The 24,737-nt window shown below is 38.2% G+C and overlaps 1 protein-coding gene across 1 annotated transcript in view; it reads left to right on the top strand.

Moving 5' to 3' along the window:
• Nucleotides 1-22,897, top strand: part of LOC104275942 (ATP-binding cassette sub-family C member 9-like) — a gene marked incomplete at its 3' end in the record, with an annotated part of 44,973 nt that extends 22,076 nt beyond the window's left edge. The window contains 15 exon segments of the mRNA XM_009872047.1: nucleotides 2,258-2,366; nucleotides 3,761-3,871; nucleotides 4,864-4,936; nucleotides 6,494-6,599; nucleotides 11,587-11,625; nucleotides 13,188-13,289; nucleotides 14,681-14,765; nucleotides 15,254-15,334; nucleotides 16,352-16,489; nucleotides 16,969-17,094; nucleotides 17,675-17,771; nucleotides 19,881-20,128; nucleotides 21,012-21,160; nucleotides 21,851-21,920; nucleotides 22,740-22,897. Of these exon segments, the coding sequence (XP_009870349.1) occupies nucleotides 2,258-2,366; nucleotides 3,761-3,871; nucleotides 4,864-4,936; nucleotides 6,494-6,599; nucleotides 11,587-11,625; nucleotides 13,188-13,289; nucleotides 14,681-14,765; nucleotides 15,254-15,334; nucleotides 16,352-16,489; nucleotides 16,969-17,094; nucleotides 17,675-17,771; nucleotides 19,881-20,128; nucleotides 21,012-21,160; nucleotides 21,851-21,920; nucleotides 22,740-22,897 (1,692 nt within the window).
• Nucleotides 22,898-24,737: the final 1,840 nt, after the last annotated feature.

A 24,737-nucleotide genomic window follows, 5' to 3' on the forward strand; every position in this document is an offset into this window, starting at 1 on the left:
AGGAACATTGGACACTGACTAGTTACTTGAGGGAAACTGAGCCCTACAGGACTTCTCTTATAGAGGAAATGTTGTTTCCCTGAATGGCAGGAAAGAGGTACAGGAGAGGAAGCGTGGCAAGGCACACATTTGGGAATTTCATTGGTGAGGATTAGAGATGTTCATGGCAGGACAATGAGGAAGTTGGCATGAAGTGGACAAGATTTTTTTTAACAAAAGGAAAAGGAACTCATAAAATGTGTTGCTTCATAAAAAGCTTCCATGTTCCAGGCATTTCTTTCTATAAATAGCCCAACAAAACCACTTCCTTCATGCTGGGCTATAGAGGACTTAATCTCAAGGGAGCTAGTTGGTAGCAAGTCAAATTTCAGATTTTTGGCTGTTGCATCTGTGGTCTATATGGAAAGAGTCATGGTCATGGGCCAGTTATGTAGAAATACACACTGCCAAGATGTCCCAAGAGGCACAAACCGACACCTGACTGGCAGTAACGTGTCAGACACTAAGCACTAGAAGGATGTGAAGACCAAGCTAATCTTCCCACGCAGAAGTATAGTTCCTTCTTGCCAAGACTGAGGCACATTGGCAAAGTGTGGCATTGCTGCTGCCACTGGCTCTTTTTGATGAGTAATGATAGTAACAAATAGCAAGGGGGAGGACTTCAGGCTTCACAGCTGTCATTTGCCAGCACCACATTCGCTTTAAAAAAAGAAATAAAATTAAATATGGTTTATTTTCACTGAGGCAGCAGCAAGGCCACATGAGAGATTTTCCCTAGGCTGAAAATTATTTCTGACTAGTGGAAAATCTCAAGGCTCCTTTATAAATTATCCCAGCCTCTACATCTCCGCACTATGTTTAGCATAGCACTAATATCAAGCTGGTGTGTGCATTTTCCTTAGCACTGCTGGCCACCCTCAAGACATTATTTAAAGATCATATTTGCCAAAACAAACTTTACCCTTCAGCAAATTTATTTCCCAACATCTTTCTCCCATGAACATCATGTCCCCCAAGTGAAGAATGAAGAATGTGTGCTTGGCCACTCCGTGGCTCTATCGTCAATCAAGTACATGTATATGAGTGTGTGCTCATTTGTATTACAATTAAGTGCTCATACTTTGACCAGAATCTCCATTTTATTATAAAGAATACTTCTAGTACCTGTCCACATTCAAAGGCAAAGTAATGGTTGATGTCTTCTTAGGCAGATGATCAGAATGAGGATTTTTATCTTCTATGAGAAAATAAATTCTTGCTTGATGCGCTTATGTGAGACTGAAATTCTGATATAGGAGTTAGACACATAAATTTTCCTTCCAAAAGAGGATATAGGAACAGGTATATTGGCAGGAGGAAATAACGACAATAGCAGTGCTTTCCTGATAACCAGTATCTCTGTGACTTGAAAATATATTGATAATGTCATACAAAATGCTCAGACAGACCTCAAAACAGGACTACTTTCCCATTTGCAGATTAATGTTCAAATCACCGATATGAAGTTACATGTCCTTCTGCTTTCTCAGTCTCCATCTCAATGCACCTTGATTTTAGTTTTCGCAAAGTCACACAGATTCACCATGACTAGTGGGTGCTTTTGTTCATCCCTTCCCCAGAATGCTAAAGAGCCAGGTGCTTACAGCACTCTGAAAGGAGGTGAGGCAGAAAGGATCAAATATTTCGGTGATGAAGAATGAATTGAACCTGTATGCTGTATTTCCCAGGGAACAGTTTTAAGAAGTAGGCAAAGAGAGCTCTTGCTGTATTTCCTCAAGGCTGGCCGTGGCTCTGCTGATTTACGTAGAGGTCAATCCTGTTGGTGTGCACTGTGTGCAAAAGCTGTGTTCATAGGAAAATTCACTGTCATTTTCAGAGGAGATAGGTGGGTGAATGACTCAATTTTGAATCCTGACTGTGTTTAGGTATGAGAAAGGCACAGAAGAGATAATCCTGCCAAGATGGAAACCATTCCCACAGAGGTCTAGTAGCACTCACACAACTAGATCTCCTCTGTGTTTCCAGCTATGAGGATGATGTTTAATTATTTTGATCTGTCTTTCTTCCACATAAGTAATTTTTCACTTGCCATCAAGGTGGCACACAGTCCAACAGGAAACCAAAAGTACCCCATGAAATTGTTTCAAAACTCTTCTGATATGTCCTGCTAGCTGGACTAAAAAAAAAGAAAAAAAAAGTAGAAATGTACTCGTGGAAAGCTGGGTTTATTTAACTCACTGGCTTGTTTTCTTTCAAGTGTACAGAAGCTAAATGAGTTTCTCCTGAGTGACGAGATTGGAGATGACAGCTGGAGAGGTGGGGACAGCTCTGTGGCTTATGAATCCTGTAAGAAGCACACAGGACTTGTAAGTTCCATTTTATGACACTGAATTTCAAAGCAGAGAGGCCATATAATCCCATACAAGGTTAACCGCTTACCTGACAGGGCCTGACAGTTTGGGCTTCCAGCCTTACTCCATCATTGACTGGTCTTACCTCTTCTGCGTTGGGATCTCTGCGTTTCTATCACATGAAGAGTCCCTAAACACCTTTAAGCATTACCGAAGTGCCAGTAGTAATAAAAAAAAATATAATACACTAACATATTTACACATAGTTCAGATTTGCCCTGCTCAGTGTTTATAAAAGGCCCAGGTACATTGTGGTTATGGGTTTTGTTGTGTATATTGCCAGTACAACCCATTATACATTGAAGCATCATTAAGTAGGACTGATTCCTGCTCTGGGAATTTCAGAACTGGAGATGGGAAAACCAACATCAAACTTTGTAAAATAGGAAATAATTCCAAAATGCTGTTTCAGGAGTGCTAAACGTATAGTGAACTGAGTAAAATTTGAGGTCAAAAAACCCAAGGAAGGTAATTTGGGAAAAGATATTTTTCACTTTAACAGTTTTCTAAAGGTAGGTATTTCAACTATTTCAAACTGATTACGTCATTTGAAATGTGACTGAAACTTGAAGAAGCAACAGAAAGAAAGGATTAGCACAACATAAGTTTTATCTTGACATGCATTGAATTAGGTTGCCAAACCAAACCAACATATTTCTGGCTTAACAATTTTTATAAGGTGGAAAAAAAAGAAATTGTTTCAGTGTTTATTTTGGGATTTTTGTCCATGTTTTGCCCAGCCCTATAGAGACAAAGTCTAGATGATGAGGGGAGGGAAAAATAAAGGTAATATCTGTAGATGTTAAAACATTTGCTCTAGGCAGCCCAGCTATAAGAAATCACTAAGATTATGCCTATTCAGCTCAGTACAGTGGTACTTACAAATACCCCAGGTAGCTCTGAATGAGATAGCTCCTCTGTCACTGTTACTCTGCACAAGCTAATTTGATATGCTTCTTGCTCCTGCAGCTATTCTGCTTCTAAGGACCAAACTGATAAATCTGCATGTCATTATACTTTTACTGACACAGCTTTGTTTGGAGCTACCTTGGGTAGAGCAGACTTACCTGGTGATTTGAGGAGGATGACAGAGCTGAAATTTGGGATGGCTATGTGTGGGAAACCAAAATCAGGAAGGTATTCCCCATGCTTCTGTTACAGGTGTTTGAAACATTAGAATATGTGCACCACAGTAGTACGTCTTTATTAGCACACGTATTGAAAAGCACTGGTTTCTTCTAGTGACCTAGAATAGTGATAAGAAAGGGAATGGATTGTTTTATAAGGAACCAAGTACTGTCCTCTCTTGCCAATTCAAACTTTTTTTATTTCTTCATTTCACTATGTAGCACACCAAGGCCATCAACAGAAGGCAGCCCTTGAGGTACCAGCTTGAAAGCTATGAACAGCCAACAAGGAAGCAAACACGTCCTGTGGAGATAGACGATATCGCCATCAAGGTGATTTGAAAACATTGTCTCATTCTGTAACTGTACCAGATCGCACCCCATTGATGCTGTTCTTCCAATAGGAAATTGTTCATTGCAAGAACAAGCCCTTAAATAAATTAGCACTATAGCCAAAAATCCAGTAAGAATTCATTGCAGACCAGCTCCTTATAGCTGTTCTCTGCCTTCTCAGAAGAGGGATCATAGGTCTGAAGAAACAAAAACTAGATAATCTGTTATGCAGAAACTGATATAGATTTTTTTGGACTCTCCCTTCATACGCTTCTCTTTCACTCTTAGTACCAAGATCAAAACTTTTGAATAATTTTTTGACATTTATTATGGTATGTCATCTCTTATGGCAGGAAGGTTGGATTAGACAATCTCTAAGGTCCCTTCCAACATAAGCCATTCTATGATGATGACATTTTAAGTCATGTTGGCCAAATTTTCCCTATATATGTTCTTGTGCTCTGTGCAAATAATGTTTCACGGCCCAGGCAGCTCCAAAGGAAGTACAAAAAGGGTAGTGTACACTAGGGAACATTTTTCTTATGTCCAACATAAACTTTGTGAATATTTAATTTGTACTTTGGGAATCCATTCACAAGAGGCCATATATCACAATACACAGGACGATTTAATCCTTCATAAGCTGTGCTGTTTTGATTGTTGTCAGTGAGATTTTTGTTATCGTTAGTCTTTAATCTTATACTTGACAGAATTAAAGTGTTTGGTAGAGTTCAAGCCAAGATCATCTCTTTATTGAATATTACACACAGTCTTTATATTTGTATATATAACTTCTCATTCTCACAAACTTTCCTGAGCTTTGCAATCTTTACCATCCTAACCTGATTTTTTTTTGTGTGTATGAGCATACCTAACCATGTCTATTAAATACAGATTCATTTGAGTAACAATTTTCAAATCCAAACTAAAATTTTATTTTTTTTTCCTTACCATCATGAGTTTATATATCTGACATGGTAATTATTTTGTAGGTGACCAATGGATACTTTTCATGGGGAAGCGGTTTAGCTACATTGTCAAATATAAACATCAGAATCCCAACAGGTAGGATAAATGCACATGTTAAACATTAAATACACAGTATCAAATTACTACTAATTACATTTCTTGATGTTATGAGAATCACAAACCCACACATTTAGATTTTTGTAAGAAAATATGAAGGTTAAAAACGTACGTGGCAATGAACTGTATAGGCCATATAGTTATAGCATTAACCTAACATACTACAAATAAACAAAAAATTACATGTTTTCAAATACCGATACAGTCTGTATAGTTTTTATAGTAGCAGGAACAAAGGCAAGAGTAAGAATAAATACGAAAAAGATGGCTGCAGAAAAAGTCATTATTATTTTTAACAGACAAAAAAAGAAAGAGGAGGACTCCAGACTCATTCAGACCAAGGGTCCATCTAACTTGATATTTTGTTCCAAGAAGTGGATACCATTGGGTGCGCAAGGACACAGCACTCATATGTTATACTTCTTCTACCATTCCTCAGCATGACAGTCTCCTCGTTCACAACTGTTTTCATCTCAGAGAATTTCTTAAGCATTTTGCAGTTGGTCTGTCAAGAAACTCTCAATGATTTTCTCTTTCAATTAATTTCTCTTTGTTCAGCTGAACTCCTGTAATTTCTTGCATTCTTAGTGTCTTTTTAAAATATTGATGTTCTGGAAGACTTAGATAGCAAATGCAAAAAGTAGCAACTTATTGTTATTGTTACTGTAAAATTCCTAACTCTCTGCTTGTATTTCGTATATTTTTATATCCTATCAACTGCTTAGTTTTTAAATAGCTTATTACTTTAAATTAACACATTTCAGATGTCACATACTTATTAAGTAATCCCAGAGTGTGTGTCATTTGCTTCACTGTAGCATTAGGCGTCCTATAGGTGGATGAACACTTCTTTATGCTGTCCCAGTGCCACATACAACACCGGCAGAAGGGCTTTACTCCAAGGAGTTTGCAATCTAAGGCCATGGCTTCACAAGCTGGGTGAGCCAGTCTAAGAGTCTGTCTCCTTCAGAAGGAATAAGACCCTTAATTCCCCAGCTGGTGAGAAGCTTACCTTGCAAATGCACTAGCTAGCACAGTTAGTGAATTCAGTTAGTTTTTGGGAAGATCTGAGAAGCATCATTGCCACTGCAGGCTAGGACTGAAGCCAAGTGGAGGGGGAGGAGTAAAGCAAAGCAGAAAAGAGTGATGGATCTTCTTTAAGTTGCAGTCACTTGTATAGACCGGCCCAAATTTTCATGGAAATGCAGACTAAATAATCCCTCCCCACTTTGTATCTTTTAACTCTAAATAACTTCTGTAAATAACACAGTCCCATGTGACGTATGGTAACATATGTCAAAGCAATAGTCTCATTCCTTTGGAGATTAGTAGTTACTTGTACTCTCCATCAATGAATATTTCCATAGATTAATATATGCAATATTGTCCATTTACATAGTGGATGCTAAAAAGTTTAACCAACTACTTCAGATGCTGTAGAACTGGATCTAACTGGGCCTTGTGAACTTGAATAGAATTGTTTTCAGTGTTTTTTTTTCTTTTTTTAATGTGCATTTGTTATTATTATTTACACAGGTCAGATGACAATGATTGTGGGTCAAGTTGGCTGTGGCAAGTCATCACTTCTCCTTGCTATATTAGGAGAGATGCAGACACTGGAAGGAAAAGTTCACTGGAGCAAGTATGTTTCATATAGCTATTAATTACTGTGTTCATTTAGGGAGGTAGCTGGGATTTGCTGTGAGAAATGTAAACTTCATGTCTCAGAACTGCATGTTAAATGGTTGTCATCACCCAGGTCCTCTCCGGAATGCTTCACGTGCAAACTTATCAAGGATTGTCATTGCTGCTTTGTCATGGTTCAGAGCAGGCAGAGTGTATTAGGAGGGGAAAGAGGCTAGTCTGGCAATTAGCATCTACTATATTATCCCTAGCAAATGATCTGAATAAAAAGTATATACAACTCCTATTTTCAATTAGGCTTCAATACTCACTGTAATTGAAATCAGCATTATTCTGCTGCTACTCTACACACTGGTGAAAGCATGACAGGCCAGAACTTCTTCATTTGAGTGGTATATGTGGGGTACTACTATACAGGAAAGGCTGTCTTTCGCACTCAGTGATGCTGCTGCAAGCAGATAAAAAAAAATTTAAAAATTATTATAATAACATACAAGCAGTGCTTTCCGCTTCCCTGGTATCTGCCCAAACTTTGCCTGTGGAAGTCAGGGTCACTCTTCACAATAATATGTTGAGAAAGCAGCCTGAGGACACCAAATACCTGAGGGTACGAAATACCTGAGGACTAAATGCTGTGAAGAAGCTGTTGCTGAAGAGGGATGCGCCAGTGAGGTCAGGCCTCGTGATCCATATGAATTCAGACCCAGTGAATGACTTCCTACAGAAACCAAGTGGGGAAGCAACCACTCTTCCAGCCTAGGCAGGGCAGTGGCTGTGGAAGGGATGTGCTGCAACCCTGAGACTTGTTTTTTTGATTTTAAAGACCAATTCTGTTTCCTTAAAACTACCAAGCCAGACTCTTAATGAGCTTTTTGAAGAGAAAGGTGAATTTTGTCACAGAGACCAATGTTTTGTTGCCTCGTTCCTAGACTGGTAACCTCCTTTGTCATCTTTTTCTTACAGCAATGTTGCAGGCTGGGTATTTTTACTTTTGCTCTTCTAGTATGTGTGGCATTCTTTGTTCCTAGCCATATTTCACTGTCTGCTGTTCTAAGTGCATGATCTCACTGGAGTAGCAGGTACAGGTGGAGCCAAGGCAAGACTAACATTAGTTTAATTATATGTGAGTTTAAGCTTTGAAGGAAGAAGAATATGTGACTTGCCACAGTTAATTTCTTTGAGACATGTAATGAAGAGTCCGACAACACGCCTGGGCCTTTTTTTTCCTAAGTAGTTTAAGAAAATATAAGGAGTGAGTAGTGTGTACCTTGAAATTATTCTCACAATTGTCTTCAAAGATATATTTGAGAAAGACTTAAATTTGTCCTAGAGAAAGATATAGACTCTTAGGAAGGGAAAGGAAATGTGAAATCTTAGAAAGATACAAGACGATGTTTATTAAATATTATTTACATTATTCAAGAGAGATTAAGATCATATTGTCAGTTGATTAACAGTCTGTACATAATCAGGCAACTTGGGTTTTAGCGAGCATCTCAGGCCTTACGGAGTGGGATTTTTCTTTGCAAACTATAATTTGCTACTGTGATATAGCTGATGCAAGAATGGTTATGTTTTGCTGATAATTTCAGACTACCTGACAGACAGATGAATACAGAAGGATACTGCAGGTATTTAACTAAGTGGATCTTAATTTTACAAAGCCATAATAAAGGTCCTATTTACCCTTTTAAATCCTATTCCATGTGATTCTGCTTGCATGACTAACGCAGCTACTGATCCAAGGATGAAATGTAGGCTAGCTGAATTCCCCAACAAATACAGGTATAAGAACACAGTAATAATAATAAGATTTCAGACCCAGTTATTTTAGGGTAAGCCTGCAATGCATCATTGTGCAAGCCCATCCTAGGTCTTGAATACCCTGTTGCTGTTGTGGTTGACTGCAGCAAGAGCTGTACATCCTGCTGCCGGGGTTGTCACTGGTTTAGAGGAAAAACATGTTTTAGTGTATTTTTATGTAAAAGGTCTCAGTCAAGGCAAATCTAATGGGTCAGGACTTAGTTCTTCCCACGTATATGAGACATGCCTTAGATATATTACAAACCTTAGGCAAGAAGCTGGCTTTTTTGTTTTCCCAGTGAGAAGTCAACTAGGGAGGCTGCTTTAACACCAAAGCATGGTGGCTATCTGGATGCAGTGGTTCAGCTGAGCCTGTTTCAGATCTGAGTTATTGATTATTAAGTCTGTACAGGGGCAGATGTGGGGCATGTGCAGTGACATGTATTCCCCTCACCCACACTAAGCCAAACTGTCAGAACCACCTTCTCAGACTACCAAGCAAAGAAGAGTGGCTAAGTGGAAGACCTTCACGGGATATACATTTTCTGTACATTGAACTGGTTTCTGTGTGAACACATTGTTGTGAACTAATTGAAAAGCATGGGAGACACAGGAATTATGGTACAGAACCTCCCAGATGACCTGTTCTGCCCTCACGTTGCGGAAGGCTTCAAGCAAAATTAGGAAAAGTCAGTGCTCCCCTCAGAAGGATTCCGAAGTACAACTGCTTACCAAAAGGTAGCTCACAGGAAACACTGGTGGGCATTGCGGATGCTGAAGTGATAAATGATTGCCCAGATAAATGTCAGTAGCCAAAGTCAGCATACCTACTAGCACTGCAGTGCTGCTCTGGCTGGTTGCTGGAATGGGAGCAAATTCCTCAAAACTGCTGGGTAGAATTTGTGTAGACGCTTAGTCCCTACCTTGCCTCAACTCTCTTGCCTGCATTAGGAGAGGAAATGGTTCAGTCTTCTGTTACAGTGATATCCTAGAGATTTCTTATCCCTTTTTTCTCCTCCATTTTCATTTTGTAGGCTGAGAAAATCTGGACCTGGTTAGACATGCATTAGTCTGTTTTAAAATGCCCAGAGTTAGCATAAAATTTGTCCAAAACTCAAGGTGTCTCTTTTTTACTTTTCCTTAAAACCTTAATTTAAATTAATTTCTGTATTATTTCAGTTTATATATTCAAAATCTTATAAAATGACTGATCAATTTAGTCAGTTTGGTCTTTCCTACCATTTCAGATTTGAATTTACCATGCCCAATTTTGGAAATATGTATATTTCATAGTACAGATAAAAAACCAGTATAATTAGTGACGTTTCAATAAATAAAGACATTAGAGCACAGATTACTAAACCCAGTGGGAAAATAAAATATGTTTTTTGGATGAAGCTCCAGCCCACTCCCATGCCCTGCAATCGCATCACTCTCAGATTCAGTAGGGTAATAAAGTACAAGACTGAATACCTAATCCCTGTATTTGTAAAGAGCCCGGCTCAGTAAAGGTCTTATATGTGTTTATTCATGAGATTATTAGTGAATGTGGGTTCTCACAGAAATCTCACTCATAATTTTGGAGAATTAAACTGTATTTGACAAGCTAAGCATGGAATGTAAGTTCTAACCAAGGAATGAGAGTTTAATAAACTCTTATTCCTAAAATTAGTCCTTGCTCATTCAGATAATCTATTTGCTTATAATGGCAAGCATATTAAATCTGGTATGCAATTGCAAGGGGTCTTGGAAGGCTTGTGGCAAATTTTTTTTAAATTATACTTCAGAGAGCACTCTCAAACATGTATACAAAAGCATTATCCCTTTCTCTACCAATGTGATGCTCTGCTGATAAAGTTTGGGGTTTTTTTTAATAGAAAAAGTTTAGGTTTTCTTCTTTTTCATTTGGCTTGGCCTAATTTCCAACCTCTTTTAATCTCTCATTAGACTCCATCTTTTCCTTTCTTGCAAATTTTTTTCCACTGTAGAGAAGACTGGAAGCTTCTGCTGAGTAAAGGACTGACTCTGGTGAAGCAATGTTTGTTTTGAGCTCTCTGACCCAACTGAGATAAGCAATAGGGCTCATTCACCTCTGATATAATATCTTCTCTAGCAATTAGTACATGAGGGAAACACACTGATTGTGCACTTTAGGAGGCATGAATTATCAAAGGTCATAGAAAGCTTCTGTGCAGCACAGAAAGCAATATATCTTAGTTCTGGCATTTTGGAAGATGCTTAATACATGAGTCTGGCATTACAAGGATTCTGCTATTAGAATTTTTACGCCCTTTGCCAGACCTGGATCCTCTGCTTATGAGGGCAGCTGCAGTTACTGGTATCCCAACAGGCAGGTTATTGGTATCCCAAGCACACTTTTCAACTGGAGGCTTCGGAGGGGAGGATTTCTTTGTTTGGGTTCTTTTTTTAAGTCAGGCAAATAATACATTAGTATTAGTTTTCTAGTCCCTTCTAATGCTAATTTCCTTTCACCTGGCATAAACTTACTCTCTTAGGTTTTGCACTTTGCAGTGATGTATCACCATACCTGGACATGATCACCATCACTGCTCCAGGACTGCTTTGACTGCCCTTCCATGCTCTTGATACTGTTAAAAAGTCAACAAACAGGGAGCTGCAACAATCATTCACATCATTACTGCCAGTGCATGTTCTTCAAAACGTATATCAAGGATATGATCCTTAAGAAGTGGAGGCTGACATGAAAATCTACATGCTGTAGTGCCATGCAGGGCCTAGTGCATCCTTACTGCTATAAACACATTCTGTTCTAATTCAAAAGTGTGTTTGCACCTTGGAAAATCAAATTTGCAAAGCTTATCTCTGCGCCAGCATAAATTTGAGATTAGAGTAGTTACCAGTTTTTGCAGATCATTGGTGAAACTGTGTGGAGAAGTTCACTTATTGCTTGACAACCTTTTATATGCCCTGGCAATATTAATAATTTCATTTTTAGTAGATTTTGCAATACATTCTTCATTTTTAATACATTTTCTAACAACATATCTTGTTTAGCCACTATACTCTATAGATATGAAACCCAGGGTAATGTTGAGTTCTTAAAATATGTATTTAACTCCAATTTCCCTATATATAAACTTGCACAAAACATTGTTCTCGATATTTCTTGCTTACTAAATGTAATTTACCATAACTTACAGTGTAAATGAAACTGAACCTTCTTTTGAAGCATCCAGAAGGTATTTTTTCTGCTTTTAGAGTATCATAATACATTCATTCCTTTCTCCAGAACTTCCTCAAACCTTCATCTTTGTACTCTTCAGCCATCTCTGTGTTTTCTTACTTTGTTGATAACCATTTGCCATAGGATTAACTGACAGATTATGTTAAATCCAGTGGATCCCAATCTTCTCCAGCAGTTGTACCACTACCTCAGTCTTGTCTGAAAGACGTTGAGAGCTCCCAGCTCCTGTTTGACATTCCTGGGAGTTTAGTGAGCTCCGTATCTTGCCAGACAGGGCCTCTAGATATAAGACATCATTATGTGTGCCCTCCATATGTGTTTGTATGTTTTCTGATCAGCTCTGGGTTTCGTGTTGCCTGACACCCTGCTTGAGGGTGATGTGAGGGAGCAGGGCACACAGCCTGGGAAGGGAGCCGGCCGTGCTCCAGCTGAAGTCAAGTGACTTCACCCCTGGCTCCAGGGAAAGGGCCCACAGGTTTAAAATAAGGACAAGCTAAACTAAAAGCACATCATAAATGATAGAGAAGTAGTGGCACACATAGCTGTGGTTGGGAGCCACACCATGATTTGCTACCCAATAATCCTGAGGACATATTTCATACTAGTATGTACTGAATTGCTAAACCTCCTAAAATTTTTGGGATACTACTGACTGCTTCTAACCAGCTATATCTTATACACTAGCACCCTCTCTCTCAATCACAAATCCTAGATGTTTACATAGAAAACTATTTCAAATGTTTGGTTTGAAGCAACAGCATCAAGAAGACTGAGAAGTGGTCAGATCTCACAAGCTGATACCTGTTCCTACCTCCTTCCTCACAGATCTTGGGCATCTCAGAAAAATGTCTGAAATGACATGACATTTTTTGCTGCTGCACATAGGCAAAACAGTCAGAATTAAAGAACATTTACACCCCTATTGTATATTTGTCATTAGGTGTTTGAACACATTTAAAGTACGTCCAATAAATACTTGGGAGACTGTATTGATTCCTTCCCAATATGTATTAAACTGCCCTCTTTTCCAACACCATGTCAGTCCACTCAGGATATAATAGCCTTAAAAGAAAAAAACATTCACTGAGAAAAAAAGTATTTCATGTGTATGGAGACATAAAATATTATAAAGCTTCAGAAATCAGCAAGTCAGTTGTACTGATGCCCTCTGAACACTGCCTTTTCGCTAGCTGTTTTGAAGTTGAAGAAGAAAAAACCAAATAAATATTCTTGTGAGAATTTAGTAGTTTTGATTGTTTATAATTTGCCTTTGCATTGAAATTGCAGTTACTAGATTGAAGGAGATACCAGCCATTTATAGTAGAATAGAATACAACCTGAAGTGTAGATTTTGCCATCAGGGGAGAGAGTGGGTGCTGTTCTAACAAAAGCATCTAATTTAAAATTCTTCCCTTCACACTTGTAACAGTTGCTTTGCCTATGTGTTTCCCTGCATTTTTATGAAAGCACATTCATAAAATTATTTTTTTAATGATTCTCAGACATTTTATAATGTGAGTGCTTTGCTTTTTACTAATATTCTTTATCTGTCTACAGTAGAAACAGATACTCAGTGGCTTATGCAGCCCAGAAGCCGTGGCTGCTGAATGCAACCGTGGAGGAGAACATTATCTTTGGGAGCCCATTTAATAAACAGAGGTAAATATTAACCTGCTTGCAAAAGCACTTGGCAGCTTCTTTTAGAGAGGTTTTTTGGCTTCTTATTCTGGAGGAATTTTGTAGATTCTAAAAAATATCGATGCACATTAACTCCAGGGTGGGTTTAGCTAACCTGACTTCAGTCACCTCAGAGGGAAGTTTCTGTTTTAAATTAGTCTCTCAAGGCTCTCCCCCTAACCAGAGTGCATGTCTAAGATGTTTGTGAGAAATCACACACAGCGGCAGTGGCTCTCCATGGAATACAGCGGAAGCCGTGTGTGTATTTTTCAAGCAGCTAAAGTTAGGTGAGATGAATCCCATCATTGGAGACTACTGGCATGTTTTTGTGTTGTTTAATGGAACATGAGGTTGCCAGAGGACTCTGGAAATAGGGATTTTAGGCATGTTTCCACTGAGTTTATGTGCTAATCCTACTGTGATCAAGTTACTGGAGCAGCCACTTTACAAAAAATGAAAGATAGAGTGCATCAAAGAAATAACATTTATTCCTTCTTTAGAAATACAGGAGAAAGGAGAGAGAAAGCTGAGGTGCTCAGCTTCTGTTGTGCTACTCAGCACTTGCTTCTTGTGTCCTTCTAAAAGGTCAGCTAGCGAATACAGTAGAAAAGCAACTTGACTTTAGGAAAACAAACTGCTGATGTTTTCAAGGCAACACTCTTTGTTTAAAGTTATTAAAAATAATCCTTTTTCTTTCAGTATGTTTTTTGTTAAGATGTATGACTCCATTCCCACTGAATAAAACTTAGCAATGACCAAATATCTCAAAATCCAGATAAGCACCTAAAATGTGAGGGACCAGATTCTTCAGCTACTGTATCCATCAGCCTAACTTCACTCACATTAAAGGGGCAAGGCTAAATTACACCACTCAGTCTGATCTCAGCTGCTCATTAGCAGATCATCTGCAGTACCCCACAGACCTAGAAATATCACAATAAATTGCAAGTTTTTGCAAGTGGTTTCCTGGTTCTGGCAAGATCAGAAGCCTTGTAAGGATCCTTTGTCCTGTAATATCATGCTGAAGTAAATGAAAAGGCACCTAAAGCAGGGAGAATAATACCTCATTGGAAAATGTCTTCAAACACTCCAGAGTCTAGCAAAACAGTTCTCTGATAGGGAGGAATGTGCTCAGTAATTTATATAATTGAATCTTTAAAAAGTAGACTTCCCAATAAAGATCTATAATAAATATATCGATTTTTTACAATATTTAGTTTGCAATACTCCACGATTATTAATTAATCATTTTGCCTACTTATTTTTGCAGTTATCCAACCATCACAGAGGCATAATAACTTAGCAGTGGATTTGAGCTCGTGGGTTTTGTGTTAGTAAAGCAAATAATTGTGAATCACCTATTCTTCTTGTAGGTACAAAGCTGTTACAGATGCGTGCTCTCTGCAGCCCGACATTGACTTACTACCATTCGGTGATCAGACAGAAATTGGAGAAAGGGTAAGTAACATGAAAGCTTTTATGTCTGCTTAGCTTATGTATTAAGAAGGTGCTCATTGTTGTCAGTCAGACAGATCTAGCCTGTATTGGGCTGCCAGACTGGTAAATAATTGTAATTCATCAGGGGTTACTGCAAAAAAAGTTGAAAACTTTTTTCTTTCTTCAGCTATTTCTCAAATGGGATTTCTTTATCAACATCTCCTCTGTTTTGCTTGCAGAATTTGATGGTAGTATTGGTTGCATTTCTCAATCTAAGAAGCATACTGTGCTCAGAGAAGCTTTTCATAATTTACATTTACCCATGAGTAGTTGCTGAATAATCATTTTTCTTCTGATTTTATATGAGGATTATGCTTGTTTATCAATAGGGCTAGCATTTTAATTAATTTTTACTGGAACACTGCATAACTGTAAAAAAAAAACATTTCCAAAGTGCTATCATAATGTTTATTCAAATATGCATATTTCTGATCCATTATACTCATTAGGGGATTAATTTAAGTGGCGGCCAACGACAGAGAATCTGTGTGGCTCGAGCACTCTATCAGAACACCAACATTGTCTTCTTGGTAAGATTTTGCTTTTTCACATGGAACATGAAAAGTTAGTAATAAAATTGTCATTCCTTATATTTAGCGTTAGAAAAATTTATGTTAGATTTAGAGAACTATAGGGATTTGCATTGAACTCCAAATCCAAATTATAGACATAGGAAAAAAACATCCGCCAGAGGCAACATCAAAACATACTGGGAGACTGATGAAGGTGGAATTTCCTACAGAGACTAACACTGGAAGAGCAGAACAGATTGTCTAACTTCTGCTCGCTCTCAGTGATGACCTGCCATCAACATCATTCCACCGAAATCAGCAGAACTTCTCATAAGGAGAAGCCCCGTAATGCAACTACTTGTGTGCAGTAAGCAGGCGGACAGTTCAACACTCTCCTGCAGAGTGCTGCGGATTTGAACAAACCTTCCCTTCTCTGTTACTAATTTCAGGGTATATCAGGAGTTTCAGGAGGCTACTGCTCGTGAAGGGGCTGTTTCAGCCTCTTCATAAATAACCGGGGACTTCGCTTCTTAGAGAAACAGTGATTACATAGTAATATCCTTGTCTGAATGTTGTCTTGTTGCTAGTCACGCTCACTCCCAGTGAAGACCAAGCACATCTGCCGTTTAGTTTGGAGGAAATTAGAACAGTTCTAACTCTGCTTTAACTTTCTTGTGCCAGTTTCTCAGCGAAATTAGGCCCAAGCTTGGCTCTGGATCCTGAGATTTTCAAATTCTGTTCTGGTGAGTTTTCAGTTCTGGTGTTCCTGACAGAATTACGCCACACTGTCAGCATGACACCAGCACAGCACACATCTAGACACAAAAAATTAATAGAGTCCATTGCTGTGAGTGAAAGAGCATTGGCTTCTAGCTCACTGTTTCTTAGTGTGGCCCTCTGACTAGGTCTTAGTCATTAGAGAAATGAAATTACAATAATGGCAGATGCTTTTTGCTTTTTTTTTTAGAAAAAACTCTTCAAATAAATAACTTTTTTTTGCATCCTGTTCTAATACTTAATTTGATTTGATTTCAGGATGACCCATTCTCTGCACTGGACATTCACTTAAGTGATCATTTAATGCAGGAAGGGATTTTGAAGTTTCTGCAAGAAGACAAGAGGACTCTTGTTCTGGTGACTCATAAGTTACAATATCTACCACATGCTGACTGGGTAAGAGTAGAGATACAATGATGTAGATTTGCTAATGATAAACATACACTTGAAATTAGCACCGTAACGCTTACTGAAATCACTACTTTTCTCTGTAATAAAGTCTCTTCTTAATTCCATATGTCATGTGGCTAACTGGCACTTTATATAATACAGATTTTATAGTAGAAGGAACATTTTTTTGCATTATTTGTCATAATTCTCCACCAGAGAATTATGACTTATTTGCAAATATAATTATTATTACTATGTCTTGTTCATGCTTATTACAAGGAGAAGTAAGCATGGCTTATAGAAGCTTCCATTTATGAACTGTGTCAACTAACTTAAGAAGTTATTAATAAAATATGGAATAAAATGAGCACATAGATTTCTGTAATCATAATCTCACCAATACTGAGACATATCTTGTAGCATCTAAGTCAGTGATTATGGGATCTGTGTTGCTGAGTAGACCTGTTGGATGCTTTCTCCCCTAGATAATAGCGATGAAGGATGGAATGGTGCTTAGAGAAGGGACATTAAAGGATATCCAAAACAAGGATGTTGAGCTATATGAACACTGGAAAACTCTGATGAATCGCCAAGATCAAGAACTGGAAAAGGTAAATAGGAACATTTGGACAAGGATGATCTTTCTAAAAATAAATATTTTTCAATTAATTTGAAAAATCCCCAAACAAACTATGTCAGAAAGCAGGTTTTAAACTAGACATTATGGAAAATACAAATGAACTGTAAAGAATGTTAAGGACCAGAATATATTATCTAGGAAATATGTGGCATATCCATCCTGGGTGGTTTGTAAGGACACATCAGGCAAACATCTTTCTGAAATGTGATGCACAACTGATCCTTTGCTGTGGCAAGGGATGGACTGAGAGACTTCCTAAAGAATCTCTTAGCCTTTTATTCTGTTATTGCCATGAGCATCTGGGATTATCTAAAAACTATTTTTGAAGTTTTTAGCATTCCAGAAGAGAAGGAATGAAAGAATGGAAGAAAGAAAGAGGGAAGGAAGTGGACAAAGCAGGGTTTTCTGCAAGATAAATCCTAAACCACTGTGCTTTTGCGGTCTGTGAGATAAATGATCCAAATAAAGCCTCTTTGAGGTTACTGCTCATGCTACCACAGTGGCAGATGGCTAAGCTCTCAAATTAATAAAAATAAGTTTCTTTATTACAGGATATGGAAGCTGACCAGACTACTCTTGAGAGAAAAACCCTTAGAAGGGCCATGTACCCCAGAGAATCCAAATCACAACTGGAAGATGAAGATGAAGGTATGTTTTATCCTTTCACTTTATTTACTCTATTATTCTGTTTCATTGCCTTTCCACTTGAATAGCTGGCAGGTCTTGCCAACAAAGCATAAAGATGTCGATGACTCTTGGTAGTAACAGTGCAAAGTCCAATACCTGTTTACAATATGACTTCTTTAGGGGATTCTCCACAGATTTCTCTAAACATTGTGCAGGGATAAGGGTGTACCGAAACAATTGCTAGCTCATACTGCCTAGAGGTATTGAAGGGTGAGCCAGAAGTAAAAAAATAGTAAGAATTATTATTAAAGTAGATTGAGGTAGCTCTGCCTCGTCACTGGCGCAATAATGTTAGATCAACTGTATCCCTGTCCTTCATGAAATACCCGTGCTCTTCCCCTGTGCTCCTCCCCAAAAGCCCCTATTCTGGGCTTTTGAAATATCACCACGTGATCAAACTTACAGCTATTTTCTATTCCTTTTTGCATATGGAGTTAACCTGCTATTTTTCTAACTGAGACTATTTATGGGAGAAGCTTTAGGCTTTGTTCTCAAGCTTAGCTCCGTGTTCCCCCAGGTCTTGGTGCTTTTCGAGGGACAGATTCAGATTCACATCACTTTTGAAGTGAGGCAAGGGGCAGAAAAGCTGGTTGTTGGCAGCTGGCAACAAGAACTGTCAGGGACATCCTTGGAACGCTAGACCAGATTTAAATGGAGTACTCAGCCCTGGCAAGCAGTAAATTTGTGACAGAGAAGACAAGAGGTGAACTGCAGGCTTCACCTTAACAGGAGCACTATCATGGCAAAATTGGCTGGAGCTATCGCAGAATGCGCACTAGTTGTTGACAGGCTCTTTATTGCTGCCTCATGTTTCATCTGGCAATGCTCATGATGGATTGCCATCTTAAGTCATAGATTTATAGGTCCTAGATTGCTCCATTTGGAAGAGATTCCCAGTTGCTGCACAATAGGCAGAGCTGGACTCCAAAACCCTTGGGATGGAAATATTTTGTTGGTTTCATACTTCTTTGGCAGAGCTGAGCAGAACACCTCTTACCATGTGTAGTCATCAGTACACTTTATCACTTAAATTCTTGGAGGAGTTTAAATTGAGGTAATTCTCAATCTCCTCCTTTCATTCTGTGCATGGAAGCCTTGCCAAAAACCTCTATCTTCTTTGTGGGGTAAGATAGAAAACATGGGGAAAAGAGATATATCTGTGTAGTCCATGAATGCCTGCAGAAAGCAGACATAATTCAGATCCAAAAACACATTACCAGTAACTTCAAGACAGAAATATAACGTGGCATTGCATTCTAGGCCATCCATACTTATTATGTGACCTAGGGAATGTACGCAAAGTCTCTGTGTCCCAAAAAGCGTAGAATTTCCACTTTCAACTTTCAAGAACTCACTCACTAACTCATTTTTAATGTTCAAAATCAGAAATGAGTGAAAATGTTGTTAGTTCAGGGCTGTCAAGAGCAAGTCAACATTTCTCTTCTCCAAGTGTGGCTTGCAAGGCTGTGAGATGTATATTCTCATTTCCTAGAAAAAGTAATTTTAAAATGTCATGTTTATGCACCTATGAATTACATATTTCTCATAGCAGAATTCTTCCACTAATTGTATTGCAGTATAATATAAACAATTATCATTTTACCAAAGACAAAAATTCAGTACTCTCAAATGAAAGGAAAATTGAACTCTTTCATGCAACAGATGACAGATGGAAAAGGATTTCTTGGATAGAAGACTTTGGCGAGATTTTTAGAATCTTCCCTGTGACCCAAAGTGCTCTGCTGGCTGTTAAATAAAAGCAGCTGAACGGGTTGGGAAAGGCCTAGTCTCCAAATAGTCAGTACTGAAGACATGACTTACAAAAATATTTTATTAAAAAAGCTGTTACAGGCCAAAGACTGACAGTCTATAGAGCTCCTTGAAGAGCACAAAGGAAGTCTTATGGAAATATATCTGAAGCGTTTGCTGGTTTTAAATGACAAATAGAATTTTGCCATTAAAATTAAAACTCAGAACAACAACAACAAAAAAGCCAAATAAGTGCAGTAAAACCAGGTGTAATTCTTAGTACTGAATCCAAGCTAATTTGATCAAATGTCTGAGTCACAGAGGAAGAAGAGGAAGAAGACGAAGATGATAATATGTCAACTGTCTTGAGGCTCAGAACAAAGATGCCATGGAAAACCTGCTGGAGATACCTAACGTCAGGAGGATTTTTCTTGCTCTTTCTGATGATTTTCTCAAAGCTGTTGAAACACTCGGTTATAGTGGCCATAGATTATTGGCTTGCTACGTGGACATCCATGGACAATGCAAATGAAGTCAGGAATGCTGATGATGTTGAGAGCACAAATAAGGTGGGCCATATCTTAAGCTTGACAGGAGAAAAAAAATGTTCTGAAGTAATTATTTGTTGTTCATCTAGAGGCTAACTTCATTGGAAAGACAGATAGAGTAAGATTTGTTACTGTATAGGATGGATGAATTGTTCATGCTAACATAAAATAATTCAGATTTTATCAGTCTTTTCAAACATGCAGAACTGAAGCAGAAATATGTTTGAGGTTAGAAAAATGATTGACCTTTCGAAGGAAGAAGTCTAAGCTTTTCCATCTGGGTTTTTTAACACCTAAGTCAATGACCCCATTTTCTTAAGTACTATCTGTCCAGTAATGTCTTGCCAGGAAAAAAAAAATTCTTTAAATGTACTACTTAATTACAATCTGCTTATAGCTGTAAATTTGACTCGTATACAAGTAACTCATTGGAATCCACTTAGCAAACTATCAGAAAGCTTAAATATGTTATAGCCCTGGCAGATTAGGTTAGGATTTGCGCTGAGAATTAGTCGTGCTTGAACTTAATGAAGTGGAACTTTCCAACATCTCTCAAAATCCTTAATTCTTAAGAGGTTCTACTTTGGTTTTCTGAGTTTCTTGTCTAACAATCTGCATACTTTTGTATTTGTCCAGGTAGACTGTCTTCACAGTTCTAAGTACTATCACTTCAAGGTCTTGAAGGGTACTCATCAGTAGGCTGAAGGACTTTACAACTGCCAGATCTTCTAATGAATTGCAGTTGTGAAATAGTTCTTTTATGTTCCAAAGGTTTTATTAATATGGCTATCACATAAGTGATGTGACGTACTAGCTGATTGGTACCAGGTATTGTGGGAACTTCCTAGTAGAAAAGAGAAATGGGTTTTTATTTCTAGGATTGATGTATTTGTCATTTTCTTAGACTTATCATGTAGCTGTCTTCAGCATCCTTTCTGGAGCAGGGATTGTCCTTTGCCTTATCACATCTCTGACCGTGGAGTGGATGGGCCTTACAGCAGCCAAGAACCTACACCATAATCTCCTCAACAAGATAATCCTTGGACCAATCAGGTACTGCAAAAATAGTATTCCTCCCAAAAAACTCCATGGTCAAAACCTGACCTCTGTAATTGAGAGGGCACTCCTGTGAAAAGCTCTTGTATTAGCCCTTTTTCTTTCCAGGCTTCAAAAAGTGAAAATAACTAGCGAGGTAATCAGGGTGGGGAAAAAAAATCCATGTCAGAACATGTGAAATTCTGCCCCATTTTTTATTTCTGAAATGTGTAAATAGCTAGCTGCAGTCAAACGCTGCAGTTACTAGATTTCTGTTGTTTGGGGACAGGCTCTGTGCATGATAACCACAGTCTCTCACAGGCAGCAGGATGGCCAAAAGGATGCCTGCCTAACAAATACAATTATTACAGTGCTTACATGAAACAACCGAATCCCAGTGCCCAATACTACATGGGAGGTTGAGTAGCAACCAGGGACAGGCTGTGATCTTCAGAAGGGGTCTTAAATCTTGAGGGAGCATCAGTGAAAGAGCAGGAGGCAAGACAGTAGGTTTTTGGAAGAGGACATCTAAAATTTTTTGGGGGGAAATGCCAAAGGAAGCATTTAGGTAGTCAGGATGCTCTTATTTTATTCATATTTACTGCTTGGTTTTAGAAAATGGCCAGACACAGCTCTGTCTAACAAGGCTTTTTATCCAAAACTGAAATATCTTTTCAGGTAACCTTTTGTTTTTAATTTGTTCAACAGGTTCTTTGATATGACTCCATTGGGGCTAATTCTAAATCGATTCTCTGCTGATACGAATATCATTGATCAGGTAGATGTATCAATATATTCTGGTTTATTACATCTTGACTTTGTAAATTTTCACTTAGCCTTTGAATTAGACGATGTATTAAAATATCCAGTAGAGAAAGGCAGAGCAAAAAAGGGCTCTGGGAATGACAATAGACACATTCAAAATAGAAAGTACACACATTTGTAGTAATGAGCACAGGTAACCATGAGAATAAAGGTCATGGGATATGGCTCTTAATTTCTTCCTGTACAGACTGATTGCTTCTGTTGGAAAATCTGAATTAGTGAAACACCAGATTTTGGACTCAAAACATGAAACAGGGTAGAATATAATAGCTTTAACTACATAGGAGTACATGTGACAAACAGATGCTCCATCCTGGCTGTAGCACATGTCAGTTAGGGCCATTTAGGCAGAGGAAGGGATGCTTTCACTACGGCTGTGAATTAAAATATTTAGATGAGAAATAATCCTGAATGTAAGGGTGATGGGAACATAGAAGGAAAAATTAGGAGGCTCGGAAAAAGAGCATGCTGTTTCTCTAAATATTTGGAAAATCAGAACAATTTTCTCTTTCTTGACTGTCATATAAACAAGGTGCAAATGGCTACTATTTCCCCACGGTCTTTGAAGCATTGACCTTTAGAAAAAAACCTACTAACCTCTTTTTTAACTTCTGCACATTTGAGTAGTAGACCCACAGAAACATAAGGGCTCCTTACGTAAGGAGAATATTAGTGAGAGCACAGTGGTATCCATGTGATCCTCTGTAGGAAAAGGCACATAACAGTACTACCATTGATTTTTGCCTTATGTATGTTTTTCATTTTGCTCTAGCACATTCCTCCTACGCTGGAGTCCCTTACCCGGTCCACCTTACTCTGCCTGTCGGCCATCGGAATGATCTCATATGCCACTCCATGGTTCCTTGTTGCCCTTGTGCCTCTCGGGATAGCATTTTATTTCATCCAGAAATACTTCAGAGTTGCTTCCAAGTACGCATGAAAAAACCGTCCTGAAGATCTCTTCTAAAAAATTTATACAGTGGAATTGTGATGGAATGTGATGTTATAGGGACTAGTATGAGGGGCAAATGGCCATGGTGTCCTGCTTTTGATCATGAGATTTGAGACATACATTGGAAGATGTTTCAAGCTGACCTGACTATAAACAGGGTATTTGGGGAAGTAACACCAATTGCATCACTTTTGCACACTGCTGACTATAAAGTCAGAGGAGCATGAAGTTTGTTAATCAACTGAGCCAGCTCGCATCTGGTCAAAGCTCCTCTTTGACCTTTTGTGGGTTAGTAGAGAATGGAAAATAACTTCCTGGATTAATATCAGTCACGTTTTTTTCTTCATACTGGGAAAAAAAAAAACCCTCCACTGTACGCAACACTTTAAAATGGTTTGGCTGATTATAAAAAGTACAATTTTTCAGCAAAAAAAGTGTCATGATTTCTTAGAGTCATGCTTCTAGTGCTAAATTAATTATCTGATTTAGTAAAGCAGTCAGCCATTCAAAGCTTTTTCTTAAATTCGATCAATGCGTCTTTATTTTTATCAGACAGGTTTCTGGTTGGATTTAGTCCATTTTCTCATATTTAAAAATGCCCATCAAGGTGACTTGTTGACTTGCCCCTTCTGGCCCTTTCTTTGCAGTAGGCACATGGTAAAGCGTTATCTGCTGTTTTGTAGCATCCCATTAAGAGACATGGTGATTTCAAACAGAGCCTACCAGTACAGTTGGCTTCACAGATATTCCCCTTAAATCGTTGGAGCAGGAGGTACACAGAACAACACATCAATAATTTAACTTCACTTTACTTTTCATCCTCTTTGCTTCAGAATTTCCAAGGAGATTTATTCATAAGAAAATTCTATAATCAGAATTCATAAACCAAAAATGTTTAATTCTGAAATAACTTGCCTAAATTCTCTGACATTTTTCAGAAACCTTGTTTTTTCCACACCAGTTTTGCAAACTAAAGCTGTATGTGGCAGTACATCGGGTCTCAAAGTGACCAAGGAATCAGGAGTCCTGGTTTTCCTTCTTAAATCCATTGTGTTCTGAGTGTCACTGAGTCTCGCTACACATCGTAGTGCACACTGTCTAAACTTCTTACTTAAAATACACAGAAGTAGGAAAAATCTGATGTATTAGACCCCCTGGAAATACTACAGTTTCTCTCTGTGCTTTATATGTGAGAGTAAACTCTCCAGCCATCTCCAAACCTGGTTTTCCCACATTCTATACCAACAACCATACTTTGCAATCTAGCAAGAGGTTGATCATGCATAAATCAGCACACACACACACACACACGTGCACGCACCCGTTGGCTTTGAAAGTCTGTACCTGCCTTATTCACTATATTCCATGACAGTTTTCTGGGAAAATCTGTATTAGCAAGTGCTTTTTTTAGTCTGATTAAATTAAACTCTTAAGTCACTTGTGCGGCATTGAGGGTTGTCTTGTGTTCTTTCAATCCACATAGAAATCTAATATATTTCTGGAAAAAGTAGTCCTGGTAAATGTAGGATGAAGGATTATCTTCAGCCAGTATTTATCATTTACTTGCATGCAGTACTTTACAGGCATATAACCTTCCCTAATTTTTAGACATGCAAATATTTACAGTATTTCTTGCAGCACTTTGACCCTTTGTTGTATTTTCCATTACATCTCTCAAAAACTTCTGTGTATTTTCCATTATAATTTTGAAAGGGAGCATATTTATCATCAAAACATAAGCAGCAAATTAAGTTCTGTATACTCTAACATTCAGCATCACAGAGCAGTTATTTCTCCTGCCTATCTAATACCATGTGC

This window comes from Apaloderma vittatum, unplaced genomic scaffold, assembly GCF_000703405.1.
Source record: "Apaloderma vittatum isolate BGI_N311 unplaced genomic scaffold, ASM70340v1 scaffold7616, whole genome shotgun sequence".
Classification (NCBI taxonomy): domain Eukaryota; kingdom Metazoa; phylum Chordata; class Aves; order Trogoniformes; family Trogonidae; genus Apaloderma; species Apaloderma vittatum.